This window comes from Megascapheus bottae, chromosome 15, assembly GCF_031878675.1.
Source record: "Megascapheus bottae isolate mThoBot1 chromosome 15, mThoBot2.hap1, whole genome shotgun sequence".
In the NCBI taxonomy this organism is placed as follows: Eukaryota; Metazoa; Chordata; class Mammalia; order Rodentia; family Geomyidae; genus Megascapheus; species Megascapheus bottae.
The window spans coordinates 23,347,556-23,374,378 of NC_143523.1; the positions used below are offsets into that span (position 1 = coordinate 23,347,556).

Below are 26,823 nucleotides of genomic sequence, written 5' to 3' on the forward strand. Positions count from 1 at the left end.
GAAGGCATTTGTTTATTTTAAGATTGGTATTTTGATGGGGGCGAGGGAAGGGTGAGTGGCCTACAGGCTCGAGACAGTATGGTACTGAACTAAAGTAATCTCCATGTACCTCACATTCTCATGAAAATAAAAAACAAGGTGTGTGTGTGGGGGGACTTCATAGGTTCCCTTCCCTACCTTCAGTAACTGCTTTTTTTTTCCAATATTCAAATCAGATATCCAGACAATATAAAGGAAAAGTGATTATGGCATTTTCTTTGTTCCTGTCAGCCCTTGGCTTGGATTATGGATCTGCTTAGGTTGTCCATAAATATTTATTCGTTCTTAGCCAAATTGATAGTGTTTAGGTAACCTATGCTTGTTTTCCTACTTGGGAATGACGCAGGAAGTGACCGTGATATTGTTGGCCAATACTGTGAACCAAATATTGGGAAGGCTGGGCTGTGGATCCCCCTCTCACCAGCTGCCTGCAGCCACTGGGAGCTCTGGAAGTGCTGAGAGCTCACTGTGATTTGACCTTCAGTGTCTACTTGCAATTCCTGGAGAAGAAAGTTGTCAGTGAAACGTTTTTAAGCAATATGTATGCACAGAAGTAGATGATGCAGAAGGTCCACAGGTGTTACACAAAGTTCCCTGGGTTTTGATTATTTTGGATTGAGAAAGCCTTTTAAACTTTGTTGTATTAATTCAAAAGAGGTCACGATACTGTTTTCTTATGCGACACCCAAAGAAGTGTCTCTTTTCCACATATGTTGAATATTTAGTAAGTGCAAGACTTGAAGGGAGGAATATAAAGGGTCAGATCCCTGCCCTCAAGAAGGCGTGACACTGCCAGACCCTGGTGGCTCACACCTGTAATCTAGCACACACACACAAGAATGCCATCTACTGGGGAAGTGGTGGCCCTGGGTGGGGAGGGGCAACAGCTAACCTATAGGGAGCGTTTACTATAGGCAACTAAACACTTACTGTAACTCTGAGGAAAATACTATTCCTCTTCACTTTAGAGCAGGAGCAGACCTGCCCTTCTTAGTGAGAGAATCTAAACTTAGGTAGTGTGTCTCCCGAGCCAGGCTTCTCACCACAAAGACATTTTCTAAGACTTAATAGGGCCAACAAGGCACAGAAGCTAGAGGAAGGTGACTCTGACTACAGTGAGTGTTAAGGGAAGGCCATACAGAGGATTGTCCTTTGCATGTTTTAGATCTTCAAGGTCAACAGATGTAGGGAAGTCAGGGGGAGCGAGGGTAGACAAATGAAGAGAGGAGGGGGGTAGAGAATTAGTTGTACTATTACGTGTGTGTATGTGTGTGAGTAAATGACACTAAGAAAACTGAGGGGTTGGGAGGAACGGGGAGAATGATGAAAGGGGTGACATTTATCAAGATGCATTGTACTCAGAAACTGACATGTTGGATTATAAACCATTTGTACAACTACTGAAAGATTAAAATTAACAATAGTACTACTAATAATTGCAATAACAATAATAATAATAATAAATCAACAGGTGGAGAAGGGGCCTGGGGAGGAAGGAGTTATCAAGGGGGAGGCACAGCGTGACAGAAAGGAGAGGCAGTCTGGTCTGCAGCCAAGGCATGGCAGACAGCACGGTCTGGCAGGGTACACGCGTGGGAGGAAGCGGCAGCCGCAGGCCCGGCCCTCATTCTGAAGGTCCTGGAGGGTGAGGTTTCCTCCCGGCAAGAACCTGGGTTCCAAACCCTTCAGACCACAAGAGCGGTAGACAGGAATTCGTGGTGCAGCTCTCACTTTTAAGTAGGACCTCCCAGGCCAGCGATCAAGCCAGGTATCGCGCCCACCTCTCCTCCCGGGAAACGCTCGGCCGATGGGGCCCAAGGAGGCCCAGGTCACCTGTGTGGCCTCCGGGGCCCGCACAGCCCGCGCATGAACGGCGGCCGGCCTCCGGGTGGCAACGTGGACGCTTGCCGGGCCTCGGCAGCGGGAACCCCGGCGTGGCTGGCACGGCCACACTCTGAGCTCGCAGACTCCTGAGGGCCACGTCCCTGGGGTCCAGCGACCTTCCACAAAGGTCAACGAGGCTGCCCTCTAGAGACGGCGGCCGCTTGGAGCGTCCTCTCAGTCCCCGAGGAATAAAAGTCCCGGTGATTGGAGCACGCTCTGCCCATCAATCTTAGTCCCCGCCCACAACACTGCCGGCGCAAAGGCTATTGGTTCCATCATTACCAGCTCGGATAAGATTCTGTTCTTTGATTGGCTCATGGGACCCCCCATCTTTCCAATCCCTTCTTTGTCAGAAGCTGGTGATTGGCGAGCCGCGTTGCCAAGCTGTGGACGCGGGCCGACCATTGGAGGCCGCGGGCCTGCCTCCGCCCGCTAGGTGAAGGTGAGCGTCTCCTCCAGTCGTCGAGCCCCGATCCCACTCCACCGGGCAGCCAGCGTGAGGCGCCGGGTCTCGCTCGGCAGGTTTCCCCTCTGTCGTGATGGCGCCTCCATCAGTCTTTGCCGAGGTTCCTCAGGCCCAGCCAGTCTTGGTTTTTAAACTCACTGCCGACTTCCGGGAGGATCCAGACCCCCGCAAGGTCAACTTGGGAGTGGGAGGTAAGGATGCGGAGCGCTGGGCTGCGAGCGGTGCGGGGCGGACGCGGTCCTGGCTTGGGGACGGGAGGAGACATCGCCGGGGCTCGGGGGCCCTGGGGAGGAGACGGGGCCCCTGGTTCCCCCATAGGCACACGGACCCCCTGAGAAGGAGAGGTGCGTCCAAGGTCATGAGAAAAGGTGTTGCACGCAGGCCCACAGGACTCAGCCCTATTCCTTCATACCACGTCCTGCTGAGCCATGCGGAGGCCAGCGGATTAGGGGGAGGGAAATTGGAAACCTGGGAGGGTCGGATCCGGGGTTGGAGAGTAGTGTGCTCCCGGGAGGGAGCTCTGCTGTGGGTCAGCCCATGTTTGAATGACCAGTGGCTTACCAGTGAGGCATCTTGTTAAACGTGGTGGGGAAGACGGAAGCGTGGTTTTTGTCTTTTCAAGGATTTTATACCAGCAGGTATAGCGATTAGATCTGGGAAGAGGCTGGTGGCTGGAATGGGCAGGTATGGTGGAATGGAACTCACTACATTATATGTGTTGGGCTTTGGGACAAGCTCAGCGCATGGGCTGAGCAGTTTACTTCTCTGCCAAGAGGAACATTTGAGTTAAGAAGTCTCTGAAATTATTTTTTAATTCTAACCTCCTCTGGTGGATTTTTTTTTTTCCTATTACAAGCGATCACGGGGAGGTTTGAAGCCCCACAGACACTTTCTTGATTTTAGGTTTTGCTACTTATACAGGCCACCTTGAGCGATGAAAATGAATAGATGATGTCCTGCAGGAGGGAATAGGCTTAGAATAAAAGGACTAGAAAGTTTAGAAAGAAGTAATGGAATTATTCTGTAGCACAGGCCTGACATACAGGGGATTCAAAATCAGCATTCCTATAGAAAATGTTTGCCTGTGTATATAGTGCTTGTCATAAAAAAAAAGACAAAAATCTTTACCAAGGCATGTGGGTGAAGGGAAAAGGACAGAAAATTTTATTTAAAAAGTGGTAGTTTTGGCCAGGAGTGTGGCCTAGTGTTAGAATGCTTGCCTGGCATGCACAAAGCCTCGGTTTGATTCCTTGGTACCACATACCCAGAAAAAGTTGGAAGTGGTGCTGGGCTCCAGTGGTAGAGCGCTAGCCTTGAGAAAGCCCAGGGACAGTGCCCAGGCACTGAGTTCAAGTCCCAGGGACTGGAAAAAAAAAGTAGTAGTTTATTGAAGCTTGGTAATGCTTGGACATAAATAATATTATTCTCCCTTTTGGGTTTGTTTGAAATTCTTCATAATGAAGTGTTAAAAGAAAGAAATCAGTGCTGTATTGTTTTTCCCATGGAAGGAATATGATGCTTATTGGCAGGCAGCAGGCAGAAATATTAAAAGATTGTCTTGAACCGAATTGGGACGGATGCCATTTAGTGTCTTAATTTAAATCCAATCTATAATCTCCAAGTATTTAATTATGGCCAGTTTATACTGAAGAAATAATATTATATCAGTCTGAACATATATCTTTGCAAGACCTCTGATTTTATTGGCTCACCATTGAGTCGTGTACTATGGTTTTGATGAGGATTAGAGGCATTTACAGGGCTTAGAACCATGGTCTGCCACATAAGTAGTGTTAACTTTCTGTTGCTATTTTGACATTTCTTTGAGTGGTTGGTTCTGAGAGATGGTTGGTTCTGAGAAATGACACTGGCTTGGAAGTAACCTGTTCATGCACAGGAAAAACTCCCTGCTGGACCAGAAGTCATCAATGCAGAATCGGACTATTTAGTTCAGATGGCCATCTCAACTGTGAGAACATGAGAAAATGAAATATGGAAGGTTCTTAACTATTTCCATGAAGTAATAAGGAAGTTGAAGCCTAGACAGAAGATGCAGTTTGCTCCAGATTATAAGATCATTAGATGGGAGAGCTGAGATTCTAGACAGGCCTTTTAGGCCACTCCTCCTGTATTTTGATTAGTTGCAGAGCATCTGGGGCAGCCAGTTTATCGCAGTGGGACAGAGAGGAGACCTGAATATAAGCCCAGCACATCTTTGAGTCTGCAAAACAAGGAGCTTGGACTGGAGGATGACCTTCAAAATCTTACAAGATTCTATGCTGCCTATATATTCTACAATTTCCTAGCACTTTCCATGACTTGTATAGGGTAGTAATTTTATTGGCCCTATCAGGTAAATGATTAAATAACAAATAATTATGTGATATGTAAATGAAAGGTGGTATGTGTAAATGTATTAGTTGTTGTGATAGTGGAAATTGAACCTAGGGCTTTAATTATTATTATGATTATTTTGCCAGTCCTGGACTTGAGCTCAGGGCCTGAGCTCAGGGCCTGAGCACTGTCCTTCGACTTTCTCAAGGATAGAACTCTACCACTTGAGCCTCAGCACCACTTCCAGCTTTTTTCTATGTATGTGGTACTGAGGAATTGAACCCTGATCTTTGTGCATGCTAGGCAAGCACTCTACCACTAGGCCAAACAACCAGCACCTATGGCTTTGATTCTTTTAAAAATTTTATTTATTTTGGGCTAGGAACATAGCCTAGAATGCATGAAGACCCATGTTAGATTCCTTGGTACCATGTACATAGAAAAAGCCAGAAGAGATGCTATGGCTCAGGTGGCAGAGTGCTAGCCTTGAGTACAAAGTGTCCAAGAACAGTGCCCAGGCCCTGAGTTCAAGCCCCAGAACTGGCAAAAAACCAATATATATATATATATATATATATTTACTTTTATTGTGAAGGTAGTATACAGAGGGGTTATAGTTACATGGATCAGGTAGTGAGTACATTTATTTTTTTAACAATGTAACCTCTTTCTTCCTTTTCTCCCAGTTTTTTCTCCTCTCAGTCCCCTGCCCTTACAAATTGTATAGTTTATTTTCAACATTCTGTCTAGTGAATATCACTATTTCCGTGCTTCCCCTTACCATCCCCCAAGCAAGTAAACATACAGTGACAAAAAGGGAAAAACAGACAATCAAGCAAAAAGCCCACAGAATGTAAATAAGAAACCTCTTGTTTCCATTTCTTGGAGCTCCTTTTGATTAACATCATCATTATATGATCCTAAGCACATAGCTAGTGAGCCTTTGTGACCCTCACTAAGAATATCCTCCTTTGGACCCAGGGCTTTGAACAGGACACTATTCAAGTGCTCTACCATTTGAGCCACTCGACACTGCCAGCTTTTTTCCCCCCCTTCTGTTTTGAGATAGAATCAGCTTTGTTCTGCTAGTCTAGAACTGGCAATCTTCCTGCATCATACCCTCAGTAGCTGGGATTACAAGTATGTACCACCACACCCAGTTTTTTTATTTGTGTTTTTTTGTACTTGGACGGGGGCTTGAACTCAGAGTTTTGTTTTTTGGTGTGGTTTTATTTGAGTCGTACCTCCAGGCTGGCATTTTTTCTGATTAATTGGAGGAATTTGCCCAGCCTGGCCTGGATGAATGGACATTCTCAGATCTCAGCCTCCTGATAGTTCGGATTACAGACATGAGGCACTTGAGTCCAGTTTGTGTCAGTGTTTTTGCTCATCATGGTGACCCATTGCTTTGTGAATGGTAGGTGCTTCCGTGGGAGCTAATTAATGTAGAACACAATACAAAGGTCTCGTCCCTGCTTTTGAATGTCCCAGCCTTACTTATATACAGTCCAAAGTATTCTGTGTGTGAGAGGGAAATACCATTCATTACGAATCTTAGAGATCAAGATGCCTTCCTCCTTTCCCCACCCAAGTTTAGCTCAAACCTAATGGAGGTTTATCTAGCTTAGGTTCTAGTGACATTTGATATTTCAGAATGAACTGCAACTACATTCTCATTAGCCAGGTCCTATCTGCAGATAGTTTCCCCAGAGACTTTGTTGCTCTGGCGATTTCAGTCATGTTCCTGTAGTTAGATAGAGCAGGCTGCCACTTTCTTAAAGCATGCCACTGTTAAAGCATGACTCTTTTCCATCTGATGGTTTTCATGCTTTTTAGAGCTTCACACTGAAAGATTTAAGGGAAATGATTCCTTGCCACAGAAATTTCTTCAACACTCCAGTCCATTTTTTTCCCCCCATGTTAATCTAGCCTTTTGGCCTAGTTAACTGTACCTGCATTAATAGTTGCTTTCCACGTGAGTTGTTACCATCTTCAAATAATATCACTGGAAAGATAACGCTTTAGCAGTGTTGAGACTCTTACTTTTCTCCCCAATGTCTTAGCTGAAGGATCTTAGAGGCATACCTTACCTGCATGGGTTGTTCAGTGAGAGAAGTGGAAGGAAGATGAGGGAGATAGATTGATCATTGGTTCTCTGTGTGTTCTTTCTTTTCAGCTATAAAATGAGACTGTAAGCCAGGTGCGATGGCTCACACCTGTAATCCTAGCTACTCAGGAGGCTGAGATCTGGGCACTAAAGTCCGTGAGACTCTAATCTCCAATTAACCATCAGAAAACCAGAAGCGGTGCTGTGGCTCATGGAGTAGGGCAGTAGCCTTGAACTGAAGAGCTCAGGGACAGAGCCCAGGCCCAGAGTTCAAGTCCTATGACTGACAAGGGAGAGAGAAGCGGGAGAGGGGGGGCTGTATGGCCTATCTGTAACCTGTGACTACTTTAAAAAGGACTCCTACCAAGGGCAGTGGCCTGTGGAACTGGGAAGCATGCTGCTAAGAAGGCCCTTGTTATAGCCTCTTGGGGCTTGCTTCAAGCTCCCCCCCTTCCCACTCCAAGACATTACTTGCTTTAGTGCATTTTGTGGTTCCCTATTAAAATGGAAGATTATTAGAAGAGAGTTCAAGACTCTGAGCCACTGTGACAAAGAGATCCTCGTGCCTGTAATCCTAGCTACTCAGAAGGCTGAGAGCAAGGATTGTGGTTCAAAGCCAGTCCAGGCAAGACAGTCCATGAGACTCTTATCTCCAGTTTACCAGCAAAATACCAGAAGTGGAGCTGTGGCTCATAGTGGTAGAACACTAGCCTTGAGCAAAAAAGCTGAGGGACAGTGCCCAGGCCCTGACTTCAAGTTCCATGACTTACCAAAAATAAAAATGAAAAAAATTGATCTTCAAAACCCTTGCCCTTGCCACCTGGGGAACTTGTGCGGGCTTCTTCTGTCTTGTGTCCTGTGTTGATTTGAATCTGAGATATTCCCTCAGAGGCTAATGTGTTGGGGGCCAGGCTACCAGCTGATTGGCCTTTAGGAAGTAATTGGATCTTGGAGGCTATGATGGCGTCATATGACAGCATTATCGAGAGGTGGGGGAAAGAGGAGTGGAGTCCAGTTGGACAGGTTTGTCACTGGGGGTATAATCTGGAAGGGCATATTCCCCTGCTCCTTCTCGCTCTGCTTCTTGGCCACCAGGAGGTGAGCAGTTTCTTCTAGGATGCTTTGGTCACTATACTCTGCCTTACATCTGTCCCCGAGGAGTGGAGCCACACAGGAGACCATTCCTTTGCAATTATTCTGCATGAATATCATCCAGTTCCCCCCCCCCACTGTCAACCACTGAAGATGATACAATTAACATTTCCCAAAATTAAATTGACTTTCAAAGGGTGAAGATCTTGATATTGTTGAGGATTAGAGAAGGGCTCTAAAAAACAGCCCTTCTCCTCCCCTCCCCCACCCTACAAGAGTGCCCAAGAATTCATTCACTAATGCTGGTTACCATGTGATCAGTTAGGGTGTTGTGCTTCAGGGACAGCTCTTGTTTGGAAGTTGTTATTTTGGTATGCGATGAAGAAAGATAAGACCCCAGCACCTTTGAGTTGAAGTTAATTTGGTGGGACAGGAAGGTAAAAATGGGATTGGAGTGAAAGTATCTGAATTCGATTCACCAGCTCAGAGTTTGAGTGGGTTAGTGGCTGTGTCAGTCTGGAGTTCTGCCCAGTTTTGTTTTTTATTTTATTTTTTTTATTAGCCCAATATGTTTCTCAGATTTGTAGAGGTCACATTCTTGGAGTGTAAAGTTGACTGATAGAATAGAAGACAGATAGGAGATAGTCTCCTAAAGTCTCCTAAAGTATTTGTTGCATACCTTTTGGCCTAGTCATTTTGCATTTAGGTGTATTTTCTATGAGAACACTCATGAACATGTAGAATATAAAAGTCATTGTCACAGTATTTTCAATAGCAAGTAATCCAAAGCAACATTGTTAATAAGTTACATATATAAAAAGATAGTATATGGACAGTCAAATGCAATTGGAAATGGTTCCTACAGAGATATGAAAATGGCTAGTTTCATTTATACTAAGAGAAACAAATCAAAACTAGCCTGAGATGCCATTTTGACCTTCATACTAGTAAACATACCCTCAGTGGGCAGGACTGGGAGAAGTAAGCACCCATTATGATGATAATCAGACATATAATCCCTTAGTAAATTATGATCTATTTGAACTGCAGTCAATATCTCAGCCAGCTCTTACCCTGCGTCTGCTGTATTAGTATCCATGAGATGTATCAGGTGGCTCACTGAAGCACTGCTTTAATAGCTAATGTGTAATAGCTGAGGTGACGTCCAGTAAGAGACTGACAAAACATGCTTCATACTTTAAGCAACTGTGAAAAAGACAGAGATACTATCTATGTCATTTTTTCAAATGAAAAAAGCAAGGAACAAGATAGGTGCCAGTGGCTCATGCTGTAACCCTGTATTCTCGGAAGGCTTGAGATCTGAGGATGGTAGTTCAAAGGCAGCCAGGCAGGAAAAGTCCATGAGATTCTTACCTCCCATTAATCACCATAAAGCTGGAAGTGGCTGAAGTGATAGAATATCAGCTTTGAGTGAAAAAGCTAAGGGATAGTGCCCCAAGTCTGCATTCAAGCAGTGTACTTACACACACACACACACACACACACACACACACGCATATGCAAGCAAGCAAGGAACAAAATAGCACAATGCTTTCTGTACTCTCAAATGTAAGAAGCTGTATATGCTCATGTATACACCCAGGAACTCTAGTAAGATATGTAAGAAACTAGAATCAGTTGTTATTTGTGGAGTAAAGGGCTTAAAAATAGGAAAAAAGGGATGACGTATGGACATGCAAATATCAACTATCAGGAATCTAGTAATGATGTTCATAATAAATCTGTAATATGGCATGATCCATATTTTATAAAATAATATCTCTATAGAAAATGAAGCTTGGAAGGTTGTACAGTTATATATTCATATCTTTTATATCAGAGTGCTGATTGCATGTTAATTATAATGTCTGTTATTTCCTTTTGGAGCTTTCTTAAACTTTCTACAATTAATATGTGTTGCTTATACAACAATTACTACCCTAAAACCTGATTTTCTTTTTAAGGCAAGGATTCAGGTTGGATAGAGATGAGTAAGGTAAAACTGAAAATGACTATAAAATTTTATTTCTTTTTCAGAGTGACCTGCATAGGTATAAGGTTGTTAGAAACTTACATATTTGAGCCTGAGGCAACAGGACCCATCAGGAATCCTACTAGAGATATTTTTGACCTGTGTGCGAGGCCAGAACAACTGTATTTCCATTCAGTGGTATACTGCCCTATATGGGGCAAAAGAAGAAAAAAATCAATGCTAGGTTAAGGTAGTATAGTCTAAAAATACATGTAATGTGGAGGAAACACTTAGACTGTTTTTTTACTCTAAAGCAAGATTACGTCTTATGAAATAGAAATTGCGATCCATGAAAGGGTGAGGTGGAGGAAATGGTGAACCATCTTACTGGTAAGCGCTGGTCGGTGTCAAAATCCAGAGGAAGGACAAAGATGTGTTTGAAGTAGGCCACATATGATGGCAGCCAGGCACTGGACTCCAGCCCCAGGACATTAGCTCACTGTCCTGTTCTGCTTTTTGTAGGACAAGAGGTGGAGGTGGGTCTTCTCCCACTCCCCTCTTTCCAAATTTATATTTGAAAGGGCAGCATTCTTGTGAAGTAGCCCTTAGACCTTTCTGAAACTCATTTGGAGATACACAGGTGGACGAAGAGGACTGTAGCATTCCCAGCATGCTTTCTCTTCCACTCTCCCACTTGATCAGGCTCTGTGATATCCCAGTTATACTTCTGCATGAGCAATAAATCCCAAAGGGAAAGAAACTATGTCTGTCCAGCTTGCTCAGCACCTAGCCCTGATTGTACCTAGACTTGTACCCAAAGGCTCTCGAGTGTCCTTTGGTTTCCATCACTGTTCTGTTTTGACTGAACCATGCTGGGATTCTCCCTGTACCCAGTTCTAGACTTGTAGCTTGGATGAGGCCTGAGACTCCTCTATCTGAATTTCTTCTCTGTGCCCAGCATATCGTACAGATGACTGCCAGCCCTGGGTTTTGCCGGTAGTGAGGAAGGTGGAACAGACAATTGCTAATGACAACAGCCTCAACCATGAGTATCTACCCATCCTGGGCCTGGCAGAGTTCCGGACCTGTGCCTCTCGTCTTGCTCTTGGAGATGAGAGCCCAGCTCTTAAGGAGAAGCGGGTAAGTTTGGGGTGAGAAGGTGTTTTCATTTCAGAAATTGTGAAAGTATTGGGAGGTTGAGGTAGCAGGACCACAAATTTGAAGCCATCTTCAACAAACACACAAACAAAAACAGACAACAATCAAATAACTAAACAGAAACAATAGTAGCAAGGAATCAAGAAGAAAAATGGTTGCAATTGGTTTGATGGGTAGTAGAAAAGCCACTGCCAAGCAAAGAGAACTGAATGCAATCATAAGTGAGCAGGGCCTACACCCATCTCTGGTGTTTTGACTGTCCGCAGGCCAGTTGTACTCCCCCCACTTCCTTTATAGAGGTGTTAGGAAAAGACTCATTTAGACTTCTAGTTCCATAACAAGTGCTGATACGGAATCTTTCCTGAAATTATATGCAGAATTTTATGAGTACCTATTTCTGGGGAGAAGCCTCCATAGATCTTACTGGATTGTCAAAAGGTATGTTTCCCAAAGTTAGAGAGCCACTAGTCTAGATGCTCTTTGAAATCTCAGTCACGTCTATTATTCTGTAATACTTGTTGCCTTGACCTCAGCACCTTTCATTGACATGCTTGTGTTGTAACTAGAGACACATGAAAGAATATGTTTGGAAGCAGATAGCCAGGGAAACGGTATATGGCCGGAGGTGGCATGGGACAGAATTCAGAGACTGGGGGCACCCACCAAGGCTACAGGTGGGATTTGAGCTGAGCCCTAAAGAATGTGGACAACGCTGGCTCTCAATTCCAGCTGTACGTGAAGGCCATCCGGGGAGTTGGTTGACTGGACCACATGGGTCCAGTGAAACTAGAACCAGAAGCTGACCTGTCCTACCCCCTTGCATTTCTATTTTCCCCTCAACCCTAAGCCATATTTTAGAAAAAGCTCCCTAGATGATTCCAAATTAGAGCCAGTTTTGAAAACCATGAAAGTGATGAAAACAGAGGGGTGAGACAGACACCAAGCAAGTCTAGGTGGTAAGGAGACCTAGAATGGAGTTGGGCATCTGTTGGAAAGGCTGATTTTTGTAGCCGAGGCAGGAAATGCCCACTGAAAGTTTGAGCTGAGGAATGACCCAACTGAAGTGTTGTTTTAGGAAGATAAACCTGGCTGGATAGGTAGGAAGGGGAAGAGCAAGAGTCCAGTAAGGGGTTGTGTAATTGAAACCAGCTCTTTGTAATGAGCCAGGGCTCCCGAGTTGAGGACTGTATCCTCCAGTGATCTGAGGTGCCCTTCACATTCTGTTTGCAACAGGTTTCTGTTTTGTGTATCATGTTACCCAGATGCCCTGATAAGTAGAGGGGGCAGGGTAAGGTAAAGGTTGGGATCCTGTGTCCAGAAGCAGAGAGACCAATACAGATCTTGGAACTTGAGTCAATGATTATACAATTGATGAGACAGGGTGTGGGCCGGGTTGCTAATACATGACTGTGACTTGCCTCAAGGAAGTGAAGGCATGGGATAGACTTGTTAGAGAATAGGGATCAGAGGGGAAAGTTTCTGTGGAAAGCCAGTGATGGGATACAGTGGGAAGCAGAGGCAGAGCAGGAGGAAGGGAGAAAGGAAGGAGAGAAGGGGAGAGAAAAAGAGAGGGAAGAAGGGAAGGAGAGAGAAAGAGAGAGCCAGGGAGAGAAGGGGGCAGAAGGAGGAAGAAAGGAAGACAGTCCTAATTTTTTTTTTTTTTGCCTGTCCTGGGGCTTGAACTCAGGGCCTGAGCGCTGTCCTTGGACTTTTTCCTCAAGGCTAGCACTCTACCCCTTGGGCCACAGTACCACTTCTGGCTTTTTTCTATGTTTGTGGTACCAAGGAATCGAACTCGGGTCTCCATGCATGCTAGACAAACACTCTACCATTAGAGTCCTGGCCCAGTCCTAATGAATTTTTAAAGTGAAGGTTTTGTTGGATGCAGGTGGCTCATGCCTGTAATCCTAGCTACTTGGGAGGCTGTGATCTGAGGATGGAGGTTTGAAGCCATTCTGAGCAGAAAAAAATCCATGAGACTCCAATTAACCATGAAAAAAGCCAGAAGTGGAGGCAGGGCCTAAGTGGTAGAGTGCCAACCTTGAGTGAAAAAGCCAAATAAGAGTTCAAAGCCCTGACTTCAAGCCCTAATACTGTCACCAAAAAAAAAAAAAAAAAAGAAATAAAAAGGAAAGGGAGAGCTTTGCTAACTGCCTATCTCCACATTCTATTGACAAATAACGGATTCTATGTTGGGTTGCTGCTTCCTCAAGACTGTACTTCTTGCACAGTTGGTTACTGTGTTGACAGATGCTGTCCCTCTGCCCAGCAATCCTTGTTTTGATCTCTACACACTGTAAGGCTCTTTCTTTTGGCCTTGACCTGCTTATATAACCATCTTGGCGCTGAGGCTCAAGTGGTAGAGCTCTAACCTTGAGAAAGTCCAAGGACAGTGCTCAGGCCCTGAGCTCAAGCCCAGGACTAGCAAAAAAAAAAAAAAAAAAAAAAAAAAGACCTCTTTTTTTTTTTATTTTTTAACATCACTTTACATTCATTATAAAGAGGAGGATGTCCTTGTTACCTTTCCAGATTTGTATACATTAGTGTACACACCCCCCCCATACGCACTTGTATATATTTGTCTCACCTCCTCTATTGCCCATGCTCTCCTACTTTTCCCTTCCCTAAAACAATTTCAACAGGTGTTCTGTTTGTGATATATTTTTGGTCACAGAAGAATTTTGTATTAATTTTATTATCTTCGGGTGGTGATGCAAAGGAGTTTCAATTCAACATGTCAGTTTGTAAGTACAATGCATTTCCATCCATGTCACTCCTCTCCTCATTCCCCCATCTCTCCCAACCTCACTCATCCTCTCACTTTTCTCCATTTCATTTTCAGATATGGACATTGACTCTTATGACTGCATTCTCTCACCCTTCCTCTTACTTGTCCCCCATCTCTTGACCTGATCTGACACCCTAAGTTCTCATTTCCTAGTCTTCATTTTGTTAGACTGTAACTTGGTTGTTCAAAGGAGTAACACCATAGGAATTCTCCCCAGCATATACACTACTTTAGCTCATGCATGTGACCCTGGACATGTTCACTTTTTTTTTTTCCCCAGTCCTGGGCTTGCGCTCAGGGCTTGAGCACTGTCCTTGGACTTTCTCAAGGCTAGAGCTCTACCACTTGAGCCTCAGCACCACTTCCAGCTTTTTTGTATGTATGTGGTACCAAGGAATCGAACCCGGGTCTTTGTGCATGCTAGGCAAGCACTTTCACCACTTTTGGCCAAACTCCCAGCCCTGGACATGTTCACTTTTTAAAAAAAATCTAACTTTCACATATGAGAGAAAACATGATCTTTTTGGGCTGCTTGGGGATACTCTTGGTATTTGTATCTCCCTAGGTACCAGCTGCTCCAGAGCTTTGAGTCCTGTTTCCAGTCCTTACCAGCTCCAGGCTACTGGCTTAGTTCTGCTTTCTATTATCTCATGTAAATTCTTGTAACATCTTCTTTGACCTTCATGCCTCTAGTTTCCGCCTCCTCGTACATTCTGCACACCATAGCTAGAAAAAGCTAGTCATGTCACCCCCACCTGTCTCCCCATTCTCCCCCCCCCCGCCCCCCGCCCCAAGCCAATAGTAGCTCTCCCATTGCCTGTAGGACAAACCAGCTTTTGTGTTTAGTGTCAAACTGATGGTCTCTGCTTAGGGATCCTGCCATGCTGCCAGACTTGTTTTCCTCACTTATTGGATCCTGTCATAGACCCAGTCACAGCCTTTGCTCAGCACTTCCCTTTGCTTGGAATGCCCTCACTTCCTCTGTAGCTCCCTAGTCCCTGAGTCCTAACACACCTGATCAAGGGTCAGTGCCGTGTTGATTTCTCTGTGCTCAGAAAGGGCCAACTTAGGGCCTCGGAGTTATCACAGGACTTTGATCACAGCTAGGGAACAATGCTTACTGTGCTTTCTATGATGTCTAATTTTATAAGACTTTCTCTCCCACAAGTCTCTCATTCCCTTTAGCCTCCCCAGGGCTGGGGTCATGGCTTATTTACCTTGTAGTTGTTTAGTGTTTAACTCCTAATCTGAGACCTCCTAGATTCCTGGATGTTTGAGTTCATCATTCATTTACTTAGCAGAGTTTGCCTAGAGAACCAGACACCCTGCTCAGCACTGAGCACACTTGTGGAAGCCCCTGCTGTCTGTTTAAGGAGGCAGGTTAAACATAATCAATAGAGAGTCAGGAGTTTGGTCTAGTGGTAGAGTGCTTGCCTAGCATGCCAAAGACAACCCAGGTTCAATTTCTCTGTACCACAATGCATAGAAAAAGTCGGAAGTGGTGCTGTGGCTCAAGTGGTAGCGCTCTGGCCTTGAGAAAGCCCAAGGACAGGGCTCACTCCCTGAGTTGAAAGCCACAGGACTGGCAAAAAATAAATAAAACATAGTATGATATACAATAACAAGTAGTAGATAAGGCAGGAAGGAGGCATGTTAGAAGTGCAGGGAGTGGGAATAGATTCCCTTTTGCTTTTTGCACATTTTCATTTAACATTTTTATTTTGTTGCCATATGTGGACTTGAACTCAGGGCCTAGGCTCTGTCCCTTTGCTTTTTAGCTCAGGTTGGTCGTCTTATTTGAGCCACACCTTATTTCTGGCTTTTTGGCAGTTACTTGGAGGTAAGCATCTCATGGATTTTCCTGCCTACCTGGCTTTCAACTGTGATCCTCAAGAGCTCAGCTCCTGAATAGCTAGGATTACAGGCGTGAGCTGCTGGCACCCAGTGTTGTGTTAAATGCTAAGTATACTGATCAGGATAGAAACAGAAATGGTAATTGAGCCAAAACTTGTAAGTGAAGCATGCGTAAAAGAATAAATGAACCAGAAAACAAATAGTAATTGTTTTTCCTTAGATTGGCTTGGTAAGACTGAATACTATCAGGTCCTTTAGCTTTTTGGAGGAAACCTATTTTCTTGGCTCATAACTGCTGCTTATTATTCTCAGACTTTAGGATCTAGACAGAATGTTCACTTTCATCGCCCACGTGGTAATGTTTTAGGTTCTGAAAGTACTGAGCCGTTGTTGGGCATCCTGGCCAAAGTTGCTTACCACTTAGGGCATCCCAATCTCTTGCTTTGATCATTACTGCCCACCAGAAGACTGGAGCTATTGCCATGGGCTTCAGGTCTTTGTCACACCATGTTCTTTTTTCAGCCAGTTTAGCATGTTTGTGTAGGACTGGGTGCCAGACACTGTGAGAGTTGCTATGATACCCAGGCAAATGTAGTATGGCCATGACCCTGAGCAGTTCTTGGTCTGCTTTCCTGCTTTTCACTGTGAAGTTGTCACACAGATGAATTTGATCTCAGATAAGGTTCTAAAGCAATTCCACATGGACATATATAGTGCCTGCAGAGCTGTGCTGACCAGCTTTATACCAACACCAACAGGACCTGCCCTGCTGAGCCACCCAAGGCTCCATTGCCTGGTTGGGACTAAACTAGGGATTGAGTTCTGGCCTTGAACTTGCCAGGCAGGGGCTTTTTCCATTTGAGCCATACCTCCAGACCAAACATAGATCTTTTATTATTGTTTTTATTATTGAAGTGACCCATATTAGATCATTTTAAGATGAGAAGAAGCTAAGGAAAGGAAAATAGTACCAGCACACACACACACACACACACCCCATCCTTGTTTTGTTAGAACATATTTCTGAGGATTCATAAGCTGTATAAGCTGATTGCCATGGACTGATGTCCAAAGCCTGTTAGAATAACTTGTATTCCAGGCTACTGAAGGGGCAAGTCTTGGGCTGAGTGGAAGGGTTTACATTGCACAGTACACATGGACATAGCCTAGCTGAGGAGGAGGCTATGTCATGTTTGCTAATTTTACCTGATCTACCTTTTCCAGCCTGAAACTCTTCTCTTTCAGGTAGGAGGTGTGCAGTGCTTGGGGGGAACAGGCGCACTTCGAATTGGAGCAGAATTCTTAGCACGGTGGTACAATGGGTTTGACAACAAAGACACACCGGTCTATGTGTCCTCTCCAACTTGGGGTGAGTCTTTTAGTCATTCAAAGGAGAAGCCAGAGGAGACACCTCAGGACCCTCACTGCTTACACAGAACATGTTAATCTCCACCTAGAAGGATGGGCTTTGGGAGGGCCTGGAAAAGTGCATTTTGGCTGAACATGAGAAACCTGGTGCTCACATTCAAATGGGGAACACTTCTCCCCCTAAGGCTTTTGGTAGACTTGGAATTTTAGTCCATGTTGAAACTCCCCAGAGTTTCAGTATAAGTAAATACAAGAAGCACCACTGCAGTAGGATATAAGCTTGGCATGAATGTAACTGGTTGAACTTGTTCTTGGTGCTTGGAACTTGTTCTCATTCATATCTTCACCGATAGCCTCAATAACACCCAGTGGACGTGGAGCCTCAGGGCCCTGAAAGCTGGCTGTGTTCCTTTTAGTGATGCCTTCAAGTGTCTAAAAGCACTTAGCATTTTACCCCCTTTGCTTGCAGAGAACCATAACGCTGTATTTGCTGCTGCTGGTTTTAGAGACATTCGGACCTATCACTACTGGGATGCAGAGAAGCGAGGACTTGATCTTCAGGGTTTTCTTAATGATCTGGAGGTAGGTGACTTAGGGAAAGTTGTAAAGAAAATTCTGTGCTGTCGAGAACAGCAAGAAAAGCCTTTGGATCTCTGGAAAGGGAGAGTCTGAGACATCTTCCTAGATCACATAAGTGGATTCTGAAATAGCTTGTGAGAGAGGAACTGTACTTAAGAGCCATGAGAAGGTGAAGAGCATGGTTTTCCTTTTCCTTTTATTGCTGCTCACTTTGTACTGCTCACTGTCTGTCCTGCCGTCACCATGATGGCAGAGCTGACATAGCTTCCTTCTCCTCAGAGTGCTCCTGAGTTCTCCATCTTTGTCCTCCATGCCTGTGCACACAACCCAACTGGGACTGACCCGACTCCAGAGCAGTGGAAGCAGATTGCCTCTGTCATGAAGGTAACCCTCCTTTGGAGCATCTCCTACACATAGTACGAGGTCGTTTGTTAGGGGTTTTTGTTGTTGTTGTCTTTTGTTTTGCCAGTCCTGGGGCTTGAACTCAGGCCTGAGCACTGTCCCTAAGCTTTTGTACTTAACGCTAGTACCCTACCACTGGAGACATAATTCTGCTTCTGGTTGTTTTTGGTGATTAACTGGAGATAAGAGTCTCAAAGATTTTCCTGCGCATGCTGTCTTTGAACCTCGATTCTTTTTGTTTTGTTTTTTGAACCTCGATTCTTAGATCTTGGTCTCCTTGACGAGCTAGGTTTAGGCATGAGCCATTGGCACTCAACTCAATGTGTGTTTGTGTGTGTGTGTGTGTGTGTGTGTGTGTGTGTGTGTGTGTGTGTATGTGTGTGTTTAATGCATTCAAAAGCAAAACCTGCTTATTGTAGAATTTGGAAAGTGGAGAAAAGTCTGAAGAAAATAAACATTAGCTATAAATCTTGTCACCCAAATGAAGACATTGTTAGTGCTTTGGTAGATAGTGTGTGAGGCTTTGAGTGTGCACATGTGTATATATGTTTATATGTGCAAATTTTTAAATACACATAATTTTACAAAGATGCGATGATTTTGTTTATGCTATTTTGAACAACTGACTTTTTTTTTTGCTGAGTGCCTATGTATTTGTTGTCTAATGCTTTACAGTTTTGCTTTTCATATTCTTTTTGTGGATATATCATGGATTAGATAAATCAGTTGGACATTTTCTTGACCTTATAAATAATTATGTAATACTACTTTTTATTTCTCTGGGAAGCTTTCCAAATTTAAAGTTCTAGTGCCAAGTGCATGCATTTGTTATTAACGTGTTCATGTACTATCTATTGAAGAATAGTTCCCTATTGGGTACGGTGGGTGTGTCCTAGTGAATTAAGCAGAATGTGGCCCCTGCATCGTCTCCCAAGCAAAGACGCTGTCATATTTGGTAGGTTATGTGTTAGGCTTAGTGTGTCCACGTGTGTGCATAGATGCAGGTGTGTGAACAGCGAAGGACTGGGACAGTTAGGATACTGCGGTATGATACTGTGAAATGCTGTATTGGTGGGTTAAGAGACTCTCTAGCCCAGACTTTGGGCAGGTCGTATGTCGGGGAGAGTTTCAGGTGGTGGCAGATGAGTGCTTACAAGAAGCAATTTCCATGATGAGTCTTGTGAAGAAAAGGAGTTCAGAGGGCACTGGAGGGTGGAGGTGGGCAGGGCCAGCATGATGAGAAGCTTTCAGCCGTGATCATGGTCCATTTAACGAAGCTCATTCTTGTCATGGCCTAGAGTTCTGAAGGAGTTGGGGGAAGGTGAATGATGTGAGCTGTGTTGAAGTATCGGACTTCAGTCTCATGGCCATGCCATGAGCCACTGACATGTCTGATGTCAGCAAGTGGTGTGATAGCTACTTGTTGTTTGAAGATTACCCTGACTATGCAGCAGAGAACGGACAGAGGGAGGGAGGTGAGATTAGACAAGCCGGGAGAGCCGTTAACCAAGTGGGACCTGAATGAGAGAGGTGGTAGTGGGGAAAGGGATGCGGGTGCATCCTGGAGCTCTCAGGACATGGGATGTGGGGTGTGATGGGATGTGAAGAATAAGGCAGGAGTCAAAGTACAACCTGGGTTCCTGGGCCTGGACAGATGGGAGGGAGGAGAAAATGCTGTCTAACCAGGAGAACACACCTACCAGCTGGAACAGGGGAACTCTTGAGGATGTGAGACTGACGAGACTAGAGCTCTCTGCCTGGTTCATCTTGAGGACCCTGTAGGGTGGCTCTGAGGTGGAAGAGGTCTCATTCACACCAGTAATTCACATGGAAGACTCTGCTACCACAGTCCCTCGAGGCCTCAAAAGTAAGATGACAAAATACATCTTTACACTCTAGGGAAAAGTTCAAGGAAGTTCAAGGAAGGTCCTGAAGTAATTCTACTTGTTGGTATTTAGAATCAGATATAAACATGGTAGGTGGTTTGAGTGCATCTAGGTAAGAAGTAGGAGAAAGGTTCAGGAATTAGATTCCTCCCAGATGCCAACTGGGGAAGGAAGAACCTTTTGGTGAGGTTGTTTCTGGAAGGATTTCTTGTCCTGACATGCTTTCTTTCCTTACAGCGCCGCTTTCTGTTCCCCTTCTTTGACTCAGCCTATCAGGGCTTTGCATCTGGAGACCTAGAGAAAGACGCCTGGGCCATCCGCTACTTTGTGTCTGAAGGCTTCGAGCTCTTCTGTGCCCAGTCCTTCTCCAAGAACTTCGGGTTGTACAGTGAGTGCCCTTAGGAATTGCAGCCCTGGTCCCTGCAGCGCTGCCATCAGCAGCTAAGCCCCAATCTCATCATCTCTCTAGATGAGCGTGTAGGGAATCTGACCGTGGTTGGAAAAGAATCTGAGAGCATCCTGCGGGTCCTTTCCCAGATGGAGAAGATAGTGCGAGTTACTTGGTCCAATCCCCCTGCCCAGGGGGCACGAATTGTCGCCACCACCCTCTCTAACCCTAAACTCTTTGAGGAGTGGTAAGGAGCTCAAAGCCTGATTGAGGGGTGATGGGTGATGGGTGAGGACTGGGGGTGGGAGCAGGGGCATGGATACATTCTTTCCCTAAAGTTGTACAACATAGAAGGACTTCATGATAGAGTAGACTATCTAGCTTCAAATCAGTGCGACAAACTTTGATCTCTTTCTTATTTCTAGTTTACATATACATGTACAAAGCATATTTCCACCCCCCCCCCCAAACCATAGATTACATCAAAGCCTAACCCATACAGTGTTTTTCTCTATATAAAACCTATAATAAAGTTTACTTTGTAAATTAGGCACAGTAACAATACTAATGACTAAATATATCAAAATATTAGTAATGGAATAATCTGTCAGTATACTGTAATGGCAGTTACTTAAGAGTTATAAGGGACCGGGAGTTTGGCCTAGTGGTTAAAGTGCCTGCCTAGCATTCATGAAGACCCGGGTTCGATTCCTCGGTACCACATACATAGAAAAAAGCCGGAAGTGGTGCTGAGGCTCAAGTGGTAGAACTCTGGCCTTGAGAAAGTCCAAGGACAGTGCTCAGGCCCTGAGCTCAAGCCCAGGACTGGCAAAAAAAAAAAAAAAAAAAAAGAGTTATAAATTGTTCACTTCTGAAATCGTCCATTTAATAGTTTCTGTGGTTGAAGCCACAGGAAGTGAAACCATAAATTGGGAGGGAAGAGACAATTATATGTTATCTGATTTTGGAAGAGTCATTTTCGTGTGGTATGTAAATTTCTAATGTTTATTTAATTAGGCCTGAAAGACTGTATTGCCCATTTGTATCAGCTCTTCAGTGAACTGTGAGGGGGAACTCTTAGCGGTGTCCCAGCCAGCATATGTAACACTCGCATTAGACTGGCACTATGCACAGTCTTCCCTTTCTGCCCACTACGTCTGTCTCTCTGCTCTGCTCGTCCATGGATCCACGCCTTCACGCACTGTAACAGGTTGTGACCTCATGGTCAGCTTGCAGTTTAAATGAGGGTTTTCCAACCTATATGTTTTCATGAACCATCTCTCCTGTCCAGACTAGAATTGATACCACTGTCTATGCTTCAGGACAAGTAATGTGAAGACAATGGCTGACCGGATTCTGACTGTGCGATCTGAACTCAGGGCACGATTAGAAGCCCTCAAGACCCCTGGAACCTGGTCACACATCACTGAGCAGATCGGCATGTTCAGCTTCACTGGACTGAACCGTAAGTAGCCCCCACTTCCTCAAGCCTGAATGCAAGTAGATACAACATCTCTCCAGCGTTGGTCCACGAGTTCACCTCATGATGCTGCAGCTTCATTGGTTTAGTGTTGCTTTGGGCCCAGACAAGATAGGTTTTTCTGAAAGACCATCTCGTGAGCCCCTTGGCTCTCAAGAGCAGGTGGTGTGTCCTGCTGCCTTACTGGATTAGAAGTTGCTCAGAGCCACCTGGGAAGTAATAGGTTTTGTAGCTTGTTCCAAGCTGCTTGGAAATTGTCATAGGCTTTTGGTGTTACCTTAGTATTAAGGGATAGATGATATATGACTACTTATTACTCAGTTACTGAGTGGTTTTTTTTTTTTTATGCTATTACTGGGGTTTGAACTCAGGACTCAGGTGCTGAACTTTTGTGCATGTTTAAAGCATGCCATATGAGCTCTAGCCACACTTCGGGCTTTTTGTTGGTTGATTAGAGATAAGAGTCTCATGGACTTGCTTGCCAAGGCTTGGTTTCAAACTATGATTATCAGATCCCAGCCTCCTGCGTAGCTAGGATTAAAGGTGTGAATCCTTGGCGCCTAGTGGGTGCTGAATTTCTTAACAGATCTTTCCTAATCTTCAAGTATTTCCTATGAAAAGATGCTGTAAAGTTATTTCTACATTTTACTTATTTGTTTATATATTTATTGGAAGTACTAGAGATTGGATTCAGGGCCCTGTTCTTGCTTATTCAGGCACTCTGTCACTTGGGTCATGCCTCTAGCCCCTTTGTGCGTGGTTAGTTTTGAAGCAGAATCTTGTTCTATACTGGCACTTGCCTGAGTCTCTAGGGATAACAGGTACCTGCTTCTGCATCCAGCAGTGCACTTTCAATGTCTGCACCATTGATTGCCATTGGTCAGAATAGAATCTTTCCAACTTAATTTTAGTCTGAGCTGACCTGGAGCCTTGAACCTTAATCCTTTCTTCCTTACCTCCCACGTAGCTAAAATTATAAACACGAGCCACTACGACTGACTGGTTCTCCATTTTGTAAATAAGAATTCAGATAGATAGTTAGAATTAAAAGCTGTTTGAACTGGGTGCTGATAGCTCAGCTCACGCCTGTAATCCTAACTACTCAGGAGACTGAGAGCTGAGGATTGTGGTTCAAAGCCAGCCCTGGTAGGAAAATTGGTGAGACTCTCTTAACCACCAAAAAACCATCTCTAGTTAACCACCAAAAAACCAGAAGTGGTGCTGTGGCTCCAAGTGGTAGAGGGCTAGCCTTGAGTGAAAAACTTGAGGGACAGCTCCCAGGTCCTGAGCTTAAGCCCCTTGACCAACAACAAACAAACAAAGAGGCTGTTTGAAAATCTAGTGGGTAGGAGTGGGGGTTTAGTTAGTTGTCAGTGATTAACAATCCCTTCTGATGATAGGCTGTTTCATTGAATAATTCCTGGGGATCTACTGGTCATACCACTGTTAGCATGGTGTAGACTGGCACCGACCTGCCTGCCTTGTATTGGCTCTATAGCTGCTGAACGGTGGCTTGAGTTGGAGGTAGAACATTGGAGGCTCGAGGATGGATGTATTATATATGCCTGAGCTGTCAAAAAGCTAGTGTGAAATGGGCTCAGGAAACTTCAAGGAAATAAATAAGAGATGGTAAGATGTGTTGTAGACTCCTTGGGTCACTCAAGAAAGGAAAGAAAGTAGAGGAGGTCTGGAAGCACGCTCAAGTGGAAGGCCTTGCATTCAATCCTCAGTACCAGAAAGAAAAAAGGGAAGAATAGCTTAGTTAGCTGTAAATATCCTTATCACTAAGGAATGGAGAATTAGGTCACTTGAATAAGCAAAGTCATCCTTATCTAATGAGGAAAATTACACATGTAGTGGAAACTGATCTTCAGTAACCACATGCTGTATAGCTCACGAGGTGGGAGTGTCTCCCCGCTAAATAGCCGCATCTTCCTACTATCCACAGTAGGAAACCAGTTGAATTATGAATTGAAAAATGATGAAAATAGATATGTACTTATAATAGTAAAGTTATATTTTTGACATTTGATGTCAAAAATTTTTGACGTGATCCTTTTTTTTTTTTTTTTTTTTTTTTTGCCAGTCCTGGAGCTTGAACTCGGGGCCTGGGCTCTGTCCTTGGGCTTTCTCAAGGCTAATGCTCTACCACTTGAGCCACAGCACCTCTTCTGGCTTTTTCTGTGTATGGGGTACTGAGGAATTGAACCCAGAGCTTTATGCATGCTAGGCAAGCACTCTACCACTAGGCCATGCTCCTGGCCCATTTTTTTTTTTTTTTTTTTTGTGGGTCATGGGGCTTGAACTCAGCCTGGGCGTTGTCCCTGAGCTCTTCAGCTCAAGGCTACCGCCCTACCCTTGAGCCCAGCCCCACTTCCTGTTTTCTAATGGTTAATTGGAGGTAAGAGTCTCAGGTCCTTTTGTGCCCGAGCTGGCTTTGAACCTTGATCCTCAGATCTCAGCCTCCTGAGTATCTAAGATTACAGGCGTGAGCCACTGTGCCGGGCTTATGGACGGTTTTTATCTTTAAAAATAGTGTTTTGTTTTCCCTTCTTTCTTTTTTTGTTTTTTGGTCAGCCATGGGACTAGAACTCAGGGCTTGGGTTCTGTTCCTGAGTTCTTTTTGCTCAAGGCAAGCACTCTACCATTTTGAGCCACAGCTCCACTTCTTGTTTTCTGGTGGGTAATTGGAGATAAGAGTCTCATGGACTTTTCCTGCTAGCATTGAACCATAAACCTCAGCTCTCAGCCTCCTGAGTAGCTAGGATTATAGGCATGAACCACTAGTGCCTAGATAAAAACAAGCTTTTAAAACTATCATTTCATTATGGAAAACATACAGACAGAAAAGCTAAATATATAACTTATTTAATACCAAAGAGTATAGTGAACCCCAATAGTCCCACCACCTAATTTCTCTGATTCTTACAATTTTTCTCTTACTACTGTTTACTCATGAGAATGGACTCTGTTGGCTGTACTTGAGACCTGTGAAACCACAGCTGCAGGACACACATTGCTCATATAGATATCGGTCTTTTTCTTGGCAAAGTACATAAGCTTTACTTGTGGCTCAAACCATGATTTCTTCTTCCTACCCCTAAGTAGAGAAGCCTCCTTTCCACTTAACAGACACAACCCAAGCCAGGGCTAGAACCTTGGAATTACAATGGCCGCCTTCAAGGCTTAGTGGGCTTTTAGAGACAGCAGTGTATTGTGTTTCTGTTGACCTGAGATTGGCTGTATCTCGTGGGGTGACTGTCACTCACACAGTTAAACCTAGGCAAGTTGGGACTTTGGAAACTTTGTTTGGCAGGGCACATGGTGGTGTGGGACCCCAGACCAGGTTTGCCACTTCTTATGGATATGCTGTAAGGCATAGGAAGTTGCAGATGTGGGACTCCCTCCTGCACTGGAGGCGAACGAGGATTGGGTGGTTGTATGTATCCAGAACTACATGCGTGAGGCCTTGTCCAAAGCAACATCAAGACAAAGGGCTGAAAGAGTACTGGGAGGTCCTCAGGGACAAGGTAACAGGGTAGTGTTCCCTATTAATGGATGGTTATTCTTTGTCAGTGGAGCATCTTGCACATAATATGTAAGATTTGGTTGGTCTCACATTAAAACGCCCATAGCAGTAATCTTATTTTACTTCATGTGAGTTAGAAACTGAACTAATAAAAGATCTTTCCAGAATCTAGATGACTGGAGTTTTTTTTCTATCTGCCAGTTGGACAGATCAGTTCCCTTTGCTTTGTGTCTCTGGGTGAAGGGGAGAGGAGGAGAATTAGAATTGTCCTTTAGGCACTGAAGCACCACTGAAAGGATTCCTGCTGCTCTGATTCTGACTTCTTTGGGTTTTCAACAGCTAAACAGGTTGAGTATTTGATCAACGAAAAGCATATCTATCTGCTGCCAAGTGGTCGTATCAACATGTGTGGCTTAACTACCAAAAACCTCGATTATGTGGCTACCTCCATCAATGAAGCTGTCACCAAAATCCAGTGAAGACCCACCGTCCCGTCCACACCACCAAAATAGTTTTCTGTTGTGTGAGCGAGCACGCGTGTTCCCTACCTGCATGAACCTACTTGTATAAATTATGCTTTAGAGACAACCGAAGGACTAGATACCGCCTTTCTGAGACCTCCTCTATTGAAGCTGGCCCCTGTGAAGAGAACATCCTTTGAAATGAATTGGGGGTCTAGGATTAGAGTGAGATCAGAGTAAATTAGGGTTCTTATTTAAGAATAAACTATTTTAATCATGAGATATAGATACCTTGCCCTCCAGCCCCCTCTCCCTGACGAGGCTCAGGAGTGCCACTCATGTTGCTCATGTTTTCTGTATGTTGTTTGATTTTATAATGTGTAATCCCAAAGACCAAGGAGTGGAATGTGACTGGGTGTTGGTTGTGGCATTAAATTCATCCTCCTCACCCAGTGTCTTGTCTTTCTGCTCTTTTTGCATGGGTCATGTCCTCCTCTGAAATTTTAGGTCTTCCAGGCGACTGCAAGAGGACATAGATGCATTTTGACACCTACAGACAGATCCACAATATTTAACTGAAACAGAAGTCTCCAAATAGCATATCCCCTTGTGATATGTAATGCATTCTGCTATTTCTCTAATCTGTGTCCCGTTTAATGTAGAAAATAAAGATGCTGATCATGAAGTTTGGAATTGATTTTGTGATCCATTAAAATGGGGTGTGACCTTCAATTTAACAGCAAGGCTTTAGAGGGATTCAGTAGTAGTTAAAAGAAAAATTAAAATGTATTCTCCAATTTCAACTCTGGTGAAATCACTGTACTTTTAGGTCAGTGTAAGTTTTTTTTTTCATTTTTTTATTAAAAATTTATTAACATTGATTTTTACATCATATTTCAAATGATGTGTTTAACAAACAAGTGTTCAAGAAGGGAATCTCTATATACAATCACTGGCACTTAGATTTTAGAACATAAAATTAGGCTGAGGGTTTGTATGTCATATATACATATTACTCTATGTAATAAAACAGTAT

At 44.2% G+C, this 26,823-nt stretch overlaps 1 protein-coding gene across 1 annotated transcript; it reads left to right on the plus strand.

Annotated features, from left to right (window-relative positions):
- Positions 1-2,322: 2,322 nt before the first annotated feature.
- On the plus strand, positions 2,323-26,472 carry Got1 (glutamic-oxaloacetic transaminase 1). The gene is made up of 9 exons (XM_090346100.1): positions 2,323-2,580; positions 10,853-11,034; positions 16,940-17,063; positions 17,532-17,644; positions 17,921-18,025; positions 20,167-20,317; positions 20,399-20,564; positions 21,640-21,782; positions 25,666-26,472. Exons 1-9 carry the CDS (start codon positions 2,463-2,465, stop codon positions 25,803-25,805), a joined length of 1,242 nt encoding a protein of 413 aa, XP_090202226.1. The 5' UTR covers positions 2,323-2,462; the 3' UTR covers positions 25,806-26,472.
- Positions 26,473-26,823: the final 351 nt, after the last annotated feature.